Raw genomic sequence first — 12,463 nt, 5'->3', positions numbered from 1 at the left:
CCTCTCTGCCTCGCAGGGGAAGCCACGGATGGACACACAGCGATGGAGAGATGGCAGAGGGCGCAGTGGGGGGGCGGGGGGGCGGCAGGAGCCCTGGCAACCCCAGCAGAGTCGAGGGGCAGAGTTGGCGGCCGATACCCAGGGAAACAGACCTCATCCCTGCCCCCCGGGGGGGCGCCCGCAGATGGTGAGAGCCTGACCTGGGGGTGGGGGCTCAAGGCCGGGGGGCCGGGGGTGCAGAGCAGTGGGAATGATAGGCACCAGCATGAGGTGGCAGACAGGCTTCCCGGGCAGGTGGGCTGCCCGCCAGGAAGGCCAGAATGGGGCGAGGAGGGGGGCAACGTCCCAATGGAGCAGGACTGAGGAGGTAGGAAGCAGGCTGCCCAAGGAGGGGCTGCTCCACCTCCACCTCCAGGAGGGGAGCCACTGGCCAGAGGAAGACAGGGTGTCTGAGAGGGAACCCGAGAAGAGGCGGGTCGTCAGGAGCGGAGGGGACAGTTACCCAGGAAGCGAGGGGCCCCGGGGGCGGCTGGCCCTCGCAGGAGTCAGGCAGGGACTCTCCCTGCGGTGGTCAGCCCCATCTGGGCAGCTGCCACTCAGCTCAGTGACCATTTGCTGAATGCCCAGGAGCGCAGCAGGCAGGTCTGCGGCCGGACACTACGTCCTGTGGTCAGCAGTGCCCTCCTCTCTCCTGGCTCCACGGGGGCTGAGAGCTCTCCAGCGCCAGGAGTGGCCTGTGGTGCAGGCTCAGCCCTCACTAGACAGGCTTCTAAAGGCCTTGACCGCCCCCCAAGCTCACCCACACGGTCACAGGTGGGGTCCACAGCCCAGGGTGCGTGGAAGCCCTTTGCATTCTGGGATATTTGCTGAACAAGACCCCAAAGTTGGCGAGCTGGCACCACCTCGGCCAAGTGGAAACCTCCTCAGAGGCCAGTCTCGTCCTGCAGCCTCTGCAGGTTTTGGGACCACTGTGGGGGCAGCAGTGGCAGCACGAGAATGAGGATGGCTGTGACACCTGGATCAGCGGCCACCTCCTCCAGCCCTCACAACCCCGTCAGGAATTCGGTGCTGCTCTTGTCCCCATGTCACACTGAGCACAGAGGACGTGACTCACAGAGGGTCCACAGCGAGTCACTGACGGAGCCAGGATCGGACGCATGCAAGGGCAAGAGGAAAAAAGTGTCTAAAGGAGACGCGAGGCCTCCGCCAGACTCCAGCTGCACTGACCGCACAGCCTAGAGCCACAACCTGAGGGCCTTGGGGGCCCAGGCTGGGCAGGTCTCCACCCCCCGCTCTGAGCCCCAGCCACTGAGCACCACACTGAGTCCTGCCCCCAGGGTGGGGAGCCATTTCCAGGGAAGCACCTTGAAAGTATGAGAGCAGAAGAGCCTGATGCCTGTCCCTGGGGGCCCAGACGGGGGGCAGGGAGGGCAACGTGTGGGGGACAGCTGTCAGCCTCTCTGACCATCTGCTGACCCACACCTTCGGCTGCCACCCCAGGCCCCGACCTGCTGCCCCGTTCCCAAGGTCACCTGGCAACAGACCCACCTTCTCTTTCCTTGGCTTCAACCCAGAGCCACTGGGGACCTACCCATCGCCAGCTGACACCAAAACAAAGGGCCCAACGCTGAACTATGCCGAGCCCTGTGAAGTGGACAACAGCCACCAGGGGCGTTCCCCAGCGGTGCAGGAACCCGTGAGGGCTGACAGCCGGCCACTGGTGAGGCTTCCCCGTCAGCCCAGCAGGCCGAGATGGGGCTGGACGCGGAGCCATCGGGCGGCAGGTGGTGGCCTCCTCAGACACAGCCGTGAGCCCTGGGGACCCGCCCGTCAGAACAGAAACAGGCAGGCAGTAAAGACGAGGGGGACACGTGGTAGCCGGTAGCTCTGCCCTCAGCCTTACCCTCAGACGCGGCTCTGTCTCGCCCAGGAACCAGCTCAAGTCCGTGGAGAGGCGGGGTGCCTGCTGGGCTACAGGCTGCGTGGGGCTGGCAGGCTCCCCTCACAGCTTCCCAGGGCGGCTCCACCAGCCCCGCTCCTGCTGGGCTGCCTCTCTGGACGTGTCTCTGCCTCTGAGCCTCGCTGGGGGGCGGCAGCCTGCGCCCACCTGCTTGCTGCTCTGTCCCCGCTCTGCCTGGCATGTGGCGCAGCGTGGCCGGCGCTGGCCTCTCACCCTGTGTGTCTCCACCGAGCTCGCAAGCGGCTCAAGAATGTGGGGGGCGGGCCGCGCTCTGACCTACAGTGCAGAGTGGCGGACGGCTCCGACCCAGGCGAAGGCCTCGTCTAAAAGCACTCCCGAAGGGGGCACAGGGAAGGGCCCCCCCCCCACCGCGTCCAGCCCGGCTCGCAGGCAGAGCCCTGCTCAGCCGCCCTGACCCAGACGTGCCGACAGGACTCAGAAGGAGCCTCTGTGGCGTGGCCCTGCTGTGAGGTCTCCGTGCCGAGAAAGCCGGCCATCCCTCAGTCACCCCCAGCTGTGACAATGTGAAGCAGCCCGGGTGCAACACCGTTGGTACCTACGCCCGCATCTTATGCCACCCTGGGAATCAGTCGTTCAGGATCCAGCCTTCTTACCCCATGGACGTCGGGGGCCCAACAGCCAGCAGGTCCACGTGCTCGTGAGAGCACCGAGCCCAGCTCTGTGCTGGCCAAGTAACGGGGGGCAGGGGTTCAGGGACGGCAGGAGCGCCCGTCACCACCAGGACACGGAGAGGGCACCTGGCCATCTCCAGGGACTTCTCACCTGCACGAAGAAGCTCCTGGGACAGTCAGACTGGTGTCACCCCCAGCAGGGCCACCCTGGGGTTTCTATGGCTCTACCTTAGTCTTTGGCTGGCCTCCGGAAGCCTCACGAGCAGGCAGAAGCTCTGCTCTCGCGAGAACAAGACTTCCTAAGGGTCACAGAGGCACCCCCTCCCCAGCCAGGCAGGGTGAAACAGGAGGACCCCACGGATGTCCTGAGCCCCTAAGCAAGCCTCTACCTCCTGGGAGCCACAAGCAGACAGCCCCAGTGGCACCCAGTGGGGGTCACCTCAGGAGAAGCAGATCTGCTCAAGACACCAGAGTGACAGCACAGGGACAGACAGGCAGGAGGACAGAGACCAGGAGGGAGAGGAGGAGGGGCTGAGCCCAGAGAGCCTGACCCCGCGAGCAGGACGTGAGGGCATCAGGAAGTGTGCCCGCCGTCCCCGGCAAGGCTGCGGGATGTGGGCCTGGAGCTGCCCCTGAAGCGAATGACTTGAAGTGGGAAGCAGAGTTAGGGGCGGAGAGAAGGCGTTGGCGTGTAGTTATCACGAAGCCATAGATGGAAATTGTAGCAGAGAGACTCACGGTGAGGTTACGCTGGAGACAGATGAGCTGCGAGATACAGTACCTCGAGTTTGCTTTACAAAACTGCACATGCAAAAAACAAAACAAAACAGAAGTGAGAACACCAGAGAGAGTTCTAAGAGACGCCGGAACGGTGTGAGCCGCGTCGGGTCGGGGCACGGGCTGCGGTGTGCGTCCAGGCACGAGGCCAGGGATGCCTCCATCAGAACGAGGCCAGCCGAGACCTCGGGGTAAAAGAGAAGCTGAGAGAGAAAGAGCACCACAGAGCAGCGACCCCCACGGCTGGAGGGCAAGAGGGTCAGCTCAGGCCGTCCAGCGCGGCTCTGCGCACACTGCCCCCGGACGGGCAGTGGGGTTGGAAAGAGCGGGCACCACTCGTCCGCCATTCTGATCAGCCCCCCTGCCCCCGCCGGACCTGGCGCCCCACTCCCCTGGCGCCAGGGAGGGCTCACCCCTGTGGTCCCCTGGCCTTCGAGGCGGAGCAGAGCCGGCTGACACAGGGGCCTTGCCTGCCTCCGGCCTCACCTGGGCCCTGCTTCCTGACCGCCGTGCTCAGCCCCCAAGCCACCCTGGCCCCTCAGCTCCCCAGGCTCTAAGGCAGTGCCACCAGCTCACCACCGCCCTCCCCAGGGGCAAACAGGTCCTACCACCAGCCCATCTTCCCTTGAGTGTCCTTCTGGAAGTGTCTTTCTGGAAGCTTTTCCAAAATCAATAGAGAGAAACCATAGATCTCTTTACAGTCATTTCCCTCCCAGGGGAGGACCAGGCGGGTCCCCAGCGCTGCCTTCTCAAGGCTGAGTCCACAAGCATTTGTGAGGAGCTCAAAGCAGCTCACCTGCCTGCCCGCCCTGCGTGCAAACGGGCATGTGTATACAAGAGAGTGAGCAAAGCGGTGTGCATGACTGAGTGTGCGAGCTTGTGAATGAGCATGTGAGCTGGTGTGAGCGTGACTGAGACTGTGAACATTCAGAGAACAAGGGTCAGAGCAAGCGTGTGTGAGTGTGAACCCGCATGCAGGAGGGGCCATGGGCACCGGCACTCATGAGTCCAGTGGTGTCGAGGCCGACACAGCCGAGAGCCAGCAGGGCCGCATCAGCCTGAGTGTCCCTCCCTCCCAGGAGGCTGAGGGGACTGTCCCCTGAGGCCAAGGACACTGGAGCCCCAGCGGCTCTAGGGGACTCGGGCGCCCCTCTGAGGAGGGTCCGTCACGAAGCCTCCGTCCGCTCGGGCACGGCCAGTGGAGCCGCTCAAACACCACGGACACTAACGGCGCCCTGGGCATCAGAGGCTCACAGAGCCCATCTCGGCCAGGCCCCCGTCTCACAGAGCACACAGCACCGCTGCGGGAGCAGGTCAGGGCGGGGTCACACACAGCCTCTCCCACCGCCTCAGAGGCTCGGGCAGAGACGTGAACACGGAGAGGCTGGTGCTGCCAGCAGAGCAGGGAACCGTCGGGGCAGACAGGACAGACAGGCGCAGACAGCTCTGCCCTCAGATGTCTCAGCTCAGTGGAGGAAAGCAAACAACCACGCACGGTGGTCCTCACACCCACCACCCTCCACACCTGGGAGTGGGATCTCCAGGAGTCACATCAGACCCACTGTGCGTGCAGCAGAGATGGGGTGAGGACAAGGCCCAAAGCCGCGTCCCGGGGGAGGCTGCAGGACCCACAGCTGGCCCAAGAGGGGGACGCAAGGGCCAATGCCTGGACATACCCCAGTTGGCCGTGACAGGGAAGGGCCGGCACCGAGCTCAGGGCCTGCTGTGAGGGAGAGCACCAAGTGTCCCCCAGGAGCCGGGGATGCAGGTCTACAGCCTGGTTCCTGCGCAGCAGTGTCCCAAACGGGGACGGGGGCGGAGGGAGAGGAAGAACATCCAGACTTCCCTTTCTGGTGTCCTGACAAGCTCCCCGTGGCTGTGCTGAGGGCCCCTCCCCCTGAGGTCTCAGCCCAGGTGGGAGTGGACACCCTGCCGCACATCCCCAAGGAATGGGCAGCCCTGGGCGGCAGCAGGGGACACAGGACACCACACTCCCCTCCAGAACAGCAGGAAGGCAAGTTACACAGAAACTCCACAGGGCCCATGTGAATAAATGGCTGAGTCACCAGCCACGCCCTCTACGCAGACCGCCAGCAGCTTACGCAGCTCAGGAAGTAACCGGGTCACAGCAAGCCCGGGACCCAGCAGACGGAGCAGGTGCACTGGCCAGACAACAAAACTCCAGAACAACTGGGCACTGAGCCGCCAGCAGCTGTTGGAATGATGGCGGCTGTGTCCTGCCTGGCTCCTTGCAGGCCCCCTGCACCCCTGCCTGGACTCCCAGGGCCTGGGACCTCCCTTTGCTTCTTCTCCCCCAAAGGCCAGCACTTTCTGCTCACCTTAGAGACAGGTCCTCTGCAAACATCCTCCTAGAAAACAGGCCATGGCCCTGTGACTCCCAGGCGAGAGCGGGGCTGCTAAGGTGCACCCTCGCCGGTGCGTGTACACCCTCCCGCTCCCACAAACGCACCCGCGTGCCAGCGCGCTCTCAGCGCCAACGCCTGTGTCGCCACAGACGGGCCTGAGGTGGTGCGACCGCGCAGCACAGTGTGCACAGCAGAGGGAAGCAGCTGCAGAGCTGGGCCCGTGGAGCAGCGTGGCGAGTGGGAGCCGTGGCGGGGGCTGCTGAGCGGGGCGGAAGGCAGGGGCAGCAGCTCCGGGGCCGGCTCAGTCTGGCCCCGAGCCCCTCTGTGCTCTCTCACGGCCACCCAGGGACCGGGACTGGGCCAGACTTTCCTGCCTCCTTCCCTTCCTCCTTGGCTTTCGGCCCTGCGCTGGGGCGTTCTGTCCCAACTCGGAAGTCCATAACGGCCCCAGCAGCGCTCTCGGCTGGCCCGGGGTGACCAGAGTCCCCGACGGAAGGCCCGGCCCCGCCTGCACCTCTGCTCATCAGCGACGCCTCCTCTCGACCCCTGTCCCAACACCAGAACTCGATACTACTGGAAACCGCGTTAAGTCTCTTGGGCTGCTGAAGTAACCCCTTGAATCTTCCGGCTCACAAAACACACTTCCGAAAGGCGGTGTGTAAGTCAGACATACCGAATCGCTGGCGCTGCCCAAGACCATCCAGGGGGCCGCCTTCCGCGGTCACTCCCACCCACGGCGTTGCCACACCGCGCTCTCACCCCGGCAGGGAGAAGCGGGGAGGCTTTACCTGGTGGTCTCTTTGCTCAAAGGCCCCCGCAGTGGGGAGAGCCATTCCCCCGCATCTCAGCTCCTGGGGAGGGGCTGTGTCCTAACAGCTCCAGCCAAGGCGAGGGCCCCTGTGGAGGCCCCGGGGGAGCTGGACTCTGCTCCCGCCACCGCCCACAACCCACTCCGAGAGCCTTACGCGGCGATGGAGATGTTGGCGGCAGACATGGGGCTGACTTCAGCCACTTCTTTGGCCTTTTGCAGAGCAAGCTTCTGGTTGGCTGCTTCTTCCATCTCCTCTTCGTCCTGTTTGGACAGACAGAAATGTGTAGCTAGCCTGAGAGTGCTGTGTCCACTCCGATGCCACCAGCTCTTCAGCCTGGAGCCTCTGAGTCCTTCCTGCCCCCTGAGCCAGCGGGGCCAGGAAGCCAGCTCCTGCCTTAGCACGACCCACCCATGCTCCAGACCCCCCTGCTACGCCCACCTCTGCAGGCAACAGTCCCCAGGGTTTCTGTGTCAGCACCCCCTCCCAGGGCGCTCACAGCTGACAACCCCACTCCAGAGCTCCAGCCCCAGGGACCCATTTCTGCGTGTCAGTCTTATTCCGTCAAAATGCAAACCCACCCCTCCTTTATTCCCACCTGCTCCCCCATCCCGCCCCCCACCCCCCGCCCCCCAGAGCACTTGTCACACTGGAACGAAGTCAGCCTCCGCCCCAGAGAGCTGCCCCAGGGCGAGGGGCAGGCTCCCCACCCTGAGCCTGGGTCCCCGCCCCGCACCACCCACAGGAGCCGTCACCAGGAACGTGTCTAGCAGGGCCACCTTGCAGCCTTTGCGCTTTTCCACCTGGACCCATCGGGTCACATCTGTCTACCTGTGACCATGCCTGGCCCTGTGTTCCCCGGCTGTGACCATGACTGGCCCAGTGTTCCCTTCCCCGGCCCTGTGTTCCCTTCCCCGCTGAGTTCCTGGAGAGGAGCCCCACGGCTCTCTGCCACCCGGGATAGCGTGTGCTCATGTGTGCGCACCTGCGCAGACACCCCTCCCTGCCCCTGCCCTCTCCACGGGAAGGGAGTGGACATCCAGACAGACCCTCCAGCCCTGGCCCCGTGTCACTAGGCAAAACCAACATGATCTGCTCCTCAGATCTAGATAAACAGCTCTAGGCTGAGTCTACAGGCCCTGGGAGGGAAACTAGTCTCTGTGTCGTCCAGCTAGATCGCTGGGACCACCCTTATATCCCCCATTACCCCAATCCCGGGCCCACCTGGCTCCCCTGGGAGCTGGCATTCCCAACATGTCCCAAATGTCCTTGAATCTGCTTTTAGAGGCATGGTAATGGCAACTAAGCCCCCTATTAGCTGTCTGAAGATTTTCCACCATAGAGAAGAGACATTCAAACTTCAGGCCCCAGAGGGGAGGCAGAGCTAGACCCACCACGGAGCACCCTAGAGACGTCATTCCTCCAGCTATGGGCTCCATCCTGGTTTACAGCCCTCAAATGACTCCAATTGGTGTTCTACAAACAAACTCGATGTGAGTTTATTTCCACTTCAAAATAAATGATGCTACCATATATTTGTGGGACGGTAAAGGAGGGAGTGTCCGCCCTTTGGTCTCTTGGCCAGCCCAGGAATGCCCCATAGCCTGACACAGACAGGCGTCCACCTGCCCCAACTCCCAAAGCAAGGAAATTCCTGAATTAGGGCGGTTTGCCCAAAGGGGCCACCACCCATGGTCTGTGCATGGATACAGGGCCCCAAGGACATGGTCTGTCAGTGTGTCCTCACCCACTGACAACCCCGAAGGGGCAGTGAGAGCTCTGAACTCAAGCTCACCCAGCCCAGGATAGCTGGTGCCAGACCAGCGATGCTGCTGGGCACCCCATGCTCACGTGGGCCTGTAAATCCTGACCCCAAGAAGTGCTCTGTGGTTGCACGGTCTCCCCAGCCAGGGGCTTGGGCCATTCTCCAGCCCCTCCTGAGTGGCGAGGTTCAGTCTAGGAACTGGCTGACAACAGAAATGGGCACGCCAGTGGGATTCCCAATCCTCAGAAGCCAGCGCCCAGAAGAAGGGAGGAGTCCACACCCACAGGCACTGCCCCAGCCCAGCTAGGGGGGGGGGGGGGAGGAGGGCTGAGGAGAAGCAGGGGAGGCGCTGCACGGGCCGCCCCCGGGGAGCACTCCTCCCAGGGAGCCGGGCGCGGCAGCAGGGCGCCTGTAGAGCGCGCGCTGTCAGGAGTACCGTGGCACACCTGCATCTCTGTCGCCTGCCTTCCTCAGGGAAGGCCCGAGTCACGCCCCAGAACGGGGACAGTGTTAAGAGTCTTAGCATGTGCTAGACTGGAGTGGGTGCAACACAAGTGGGAGGCTGTCAGGCACGGCGGGCGCGAGCGCACGGACACCCACACACACAGGTCCGCGCACAGGCATAGGCCCGGCGTACAGAGCAAGTACGCGCCTGCCTGCAGGGAGCAGCGCCTTCTCAGACGCCCTGACCAGCAGGAGCGCCCTCTGCACCGGGAGCCGGGCTTGTCGAAGCGCCAGCCTGAGGCTGAAACAGCGGGCCGCCTGCACGGTCCAGGGCAGAGAGGGTGACGGTAACCAGGCAGGGGGCTGTGTCATCTGGAGGGAAACCACAGGGGAGACATGTGTAATCACATCCCCCACCAGGCTCAAGGATGAGAGATGACTATTAGACGACTCCCACTGGGTACAGCCTGGAAAGAAAGCTGTCCTGCTGGGGCACGGACTTGCTGAGAACAGGCACAGACTGCTCCTTCAGCACCAGCCTGGCCCAGACTCTGAGGACAGCACTGCCCAGTGACAGCCTGAGCTCAACCATCCACACCAGAGACTGACCACAGGGGTGCCCTCACCTCTGGGCGATGACCACAGGGGTCCCCTCACCTCCGGGCAATGGCCACAGGGGTCCCCTCACCGCCCGGGGATGACCGCAGGGGTCCCCTCACCTCCGGGCGATGACCACAGGGGTCCCCTCACCTCCCGGGGATGACCGCAGGGGTCCCCTCACCTCCGGGCGATGACCACAGGGGTCCCCTCACCTCCGGGCCATGACCACAGGGGTGCCCTCACCTCCGGGCCATGACCACAGGGGTGGCCTCACCTCCGGGCGATGACCACAGGGGTCCCCTCACCTCCCGGGGATGACCGCAGGGGTCCCCTCACCTCCGGGCGATGACCGCAGGGGTCCCTACTGCCCTTTCGGGTCTTCAGACTGGATGTCCCCTCGGGCCCCCCTCCTGGTCCGTCTCACTCCTGAGAGGACACGTCCCCCACTCCGCACAGTCACGTGCCCCTCACTCCTGAGACCAGGGCAGCCTGGGCCCCATCTTCCAGGCCCCTCTCTGCCATCCACCACCTGCTCCCACACCTCCTCCTGCCTTTCTGGTCATTCTTCCCAGGTCTTGCTTCCTGGGAGCTGCCCTCATGGTCATCTGCCTTCCCGGCATGCTCTTTCTCCCTACCTCCTCGGTGCCATTCCCCCACAGCCCTGCCTGTCCAGGGCCTGGAGGAGACACCCCTGGACAGCAGTCACATGGTCCTTAACCCAGGTCCTGGCCCTCCTCATGGCTCTGCAGCCTCATCCAGAGTGACACAGATTGACCCCCCACCCCACCCATACCTAGGCTGCAGGTGGGTCCCTACCTACACACCTTGGTCAGTTCCTGCGCGTTGGCAAGGTTGTCCACAGCGATGGCCAGGAAGACGTTCAGCAGGGTGTCTGGTTGGCTCCAGCTAAGGAAGGGAAGCCTTCTGACCCACAGACTCTCCCAGGGTCAGACCACGGCTTCCTCTGACAACACAGGTGCTCCCTGCGGCCCCCTGGCCTCCACCCAGCCTCCTTCATGCAATCTCACAACGCCCGGCCTCCTCGAAAGCCCACACCACCCCTTCCCCCCGCCACCTCTTCAGGGCCGACACTCCAGGCCGGAAGCTCACGCTGTGTTGGATTAACCTGCCTTTGCCTCCTAGGAGGGCACAAGGGCTGCCCACTCTGCCCCCACTTCTCCCAACAAGCACCCAGGCTGCATGTGGGCCCCAGCACCGTTGGGTCCCGTGAGCAGAGACCACCGATGGACCACCTTCCGGCAAGGCTCACGGACACGTGCCTGGCTTCGTTCCCAGCTTCCTTTACCAAAGCCGAGTCCTGGGACCCCTCCCTCGAGGTGCCCCTCGTCCAGAGAAGCAGCAGCAGCACGCTGATGGCAGATGCCACGGGAGTGCCCGGCAGGCGGCCGCCGCCTCCAAAGCCCCCTCCCGCTGTGCCCCCTGGGAGCCGTGACAAGGCGCTCCTGTGACCCCCAGTCAGCAATGAGGAAACAAAGGCCACAGAGGGTAGGTAACTCCCCCGGGTCCCAGGGTCAGGGGCCCCAACGGCCCTGCCCCAGCCCTGCCCCGGCCCTGCCCTGCCCATCTGAACTCTGCAGGCTCAGGCCCTCGTGCTGCCGCTGACCTGAATCCCTTCAGTTTGCCTGTCGCGGGAGCCACCTCTCCCCACCTCAGCGCCAGGCAGCACCGTCCTCCCTGCGCTGCCCCCCGCCCCCCGCCCCGTCCCCAGCCCTCGGTGCCTCACCCCTGTACTGCCCCCGCACACCCAGGCCCACCCCTGGCCCCCGCGGGCGGGTGCCCTCCCGGTCACCTAGTGCCCTGCACACTGCCGACGGGCAGGCAGTCCTTTGCCATGGGGTGTCCTCCGCCCGCTCAATGCCAGCAGCCCCCTCCCCTCAGCTGTGACAGCCGAGCCGTCTCAGACTCTGCTGGTCCTGGGGCAGACACCCAGGGACAGCCCTGTGCCCCATGTTATCCCAGGGGCTCTGGGCCAGTGCCAGGCTCAAGCAGCCATTGGCTCTGGGTGACCCCTGTGGGTCAGGCCCCCTGTCTGGCAAGGAGGTGCCCTGGGACTCAGGGGGCACCCACATCCCAGGGCAGTGCCTCAGACAGGCCTGCTCAGGGCCCCAGTGGGGCCCACGGGACAGGACACCAAGGTCGGCTGCTGCCCCCTGGCACTGAGCACAGCTGTGGGCACCCTTAGAGGGCTCGCCACGCCGAGAGCAGGACGAAGGCCATGCCCCTTGGGGCCCAGCCACAGGGACAGACTCCAGCTGGGTAGCACGGTCGGGGGGCCTGAGGCAGAGCCCCCCTGGCCGGGCTTGCCCTGATGCCGCAGAGTCCCGCACGCCAGACCCTGCAACACAAGGCCGAGGAGCGCCCTCCGCACAAGGCCTTCCTTTGCGCTTCTCTGCAGGTGAAACATTTCCATGGGCGAAGGTTTTTTTAAAAGCCCAGTGCCACAACTTAATTATTGAATTCAATTAAAGTGAAAACAAAATAGATGGCTGCCCTCAGGCTCAAAGCCCACGTCTTCCCGCCTCCGACCTTGCTGCCTGCCTCGGGACACCCCACGTGCTGCTCACGCTTCCTCGGCCTCCGGCCCGACCTCAGGCTGCATCTTTAACTCAAGCTGCTCCTGGGCAGGGGCGCGTCACGGTCCACCCTCCATGGGAAAGCCACCCTCACGTTCCTGCCGACCACCCCACTGGCTCCGTCCTCCTGGGGAGGGAGGGGAGAGCAGGCCCAGGAAGCACCGATCCCCTCGCTCAGATGGCAGAAGGATACAGTTTCCAAACAGCGTCAGGACAATGAAGTAAACCGACGAGAACATGCCTTTGCTGACTCCACCTTGCGACTCGATCCCATGATACATCACCGCGTTCCAGTCCTCCCCGGTCAGGATCTGCAGAGGGAGGGAGAGCAGCCGGGGCATGTCCCCACAGCCACCCGCGTCCACACGCACGCCCGCACCCACGAGCCCATGGGCACACGAGTGTGCACACACAGGTCCTTGGATGATGGTCAAGGCAGCCCAGGAGCCTCCAGAGAAACTTCCAGAAGGACATGGCTGCTGGGCTGGGTCAGGCCTTATAAGATGAATAGGCTCT

At 64.2% G+C, this 12,463-nt stretch overlaps 1 protein-coding gene across 5 annotated transcripts in view; it reads right to left on the bottom strand.

Annotated features, from left to right (window-relative positions):
* Window positions 1-12,463, bottom strand: part of CACNA1B (calcium voltage-gated channel subunit alpha1 B) — a 185,852-nt gene that overhangs the window by 83,615 nt on the left and 89,774 nt on the right. For all 5 annotated transcript variants that reach the window (XM_082403125.1, XM_082403129.1, XM_082403127.1 and 2 more), the window contains exons 16-18: window positions 12,141-12,258; window positions 10,178-10,245; window positions 6,701-6,807 (exon numbers count right to left, since the gene is read on the bottom strand). In XM_082403125.1, the coding sequence (XP_082259251.1) occupies window positions 6,701-6,807; window positions 10,178-10,245; window positions 12,141-12,258 (293 nt within the window). The remainder of the gene's footprint in view (window positions 1-6,700; window positions 6,808-10,177; window positions 10,246-12,140; window positions 12,259-12,463) is intronic.

This window comes from Balaenoptera borealis (genome assembly GCF_965194805.1).
Source record: "Balaenoptera borealis genome assembly, chromosome: 8".
Classification (NCBI taxonomy): Eukaryota; Metazoa; Chordata; class Mammalia; order Artiodactyla; family Balaenopteridae; genus Balaenoptera; species Balaenoptera borealis.
This window is presented reverse-complemented; position numbering and strand designations above follow the sequence as displayed.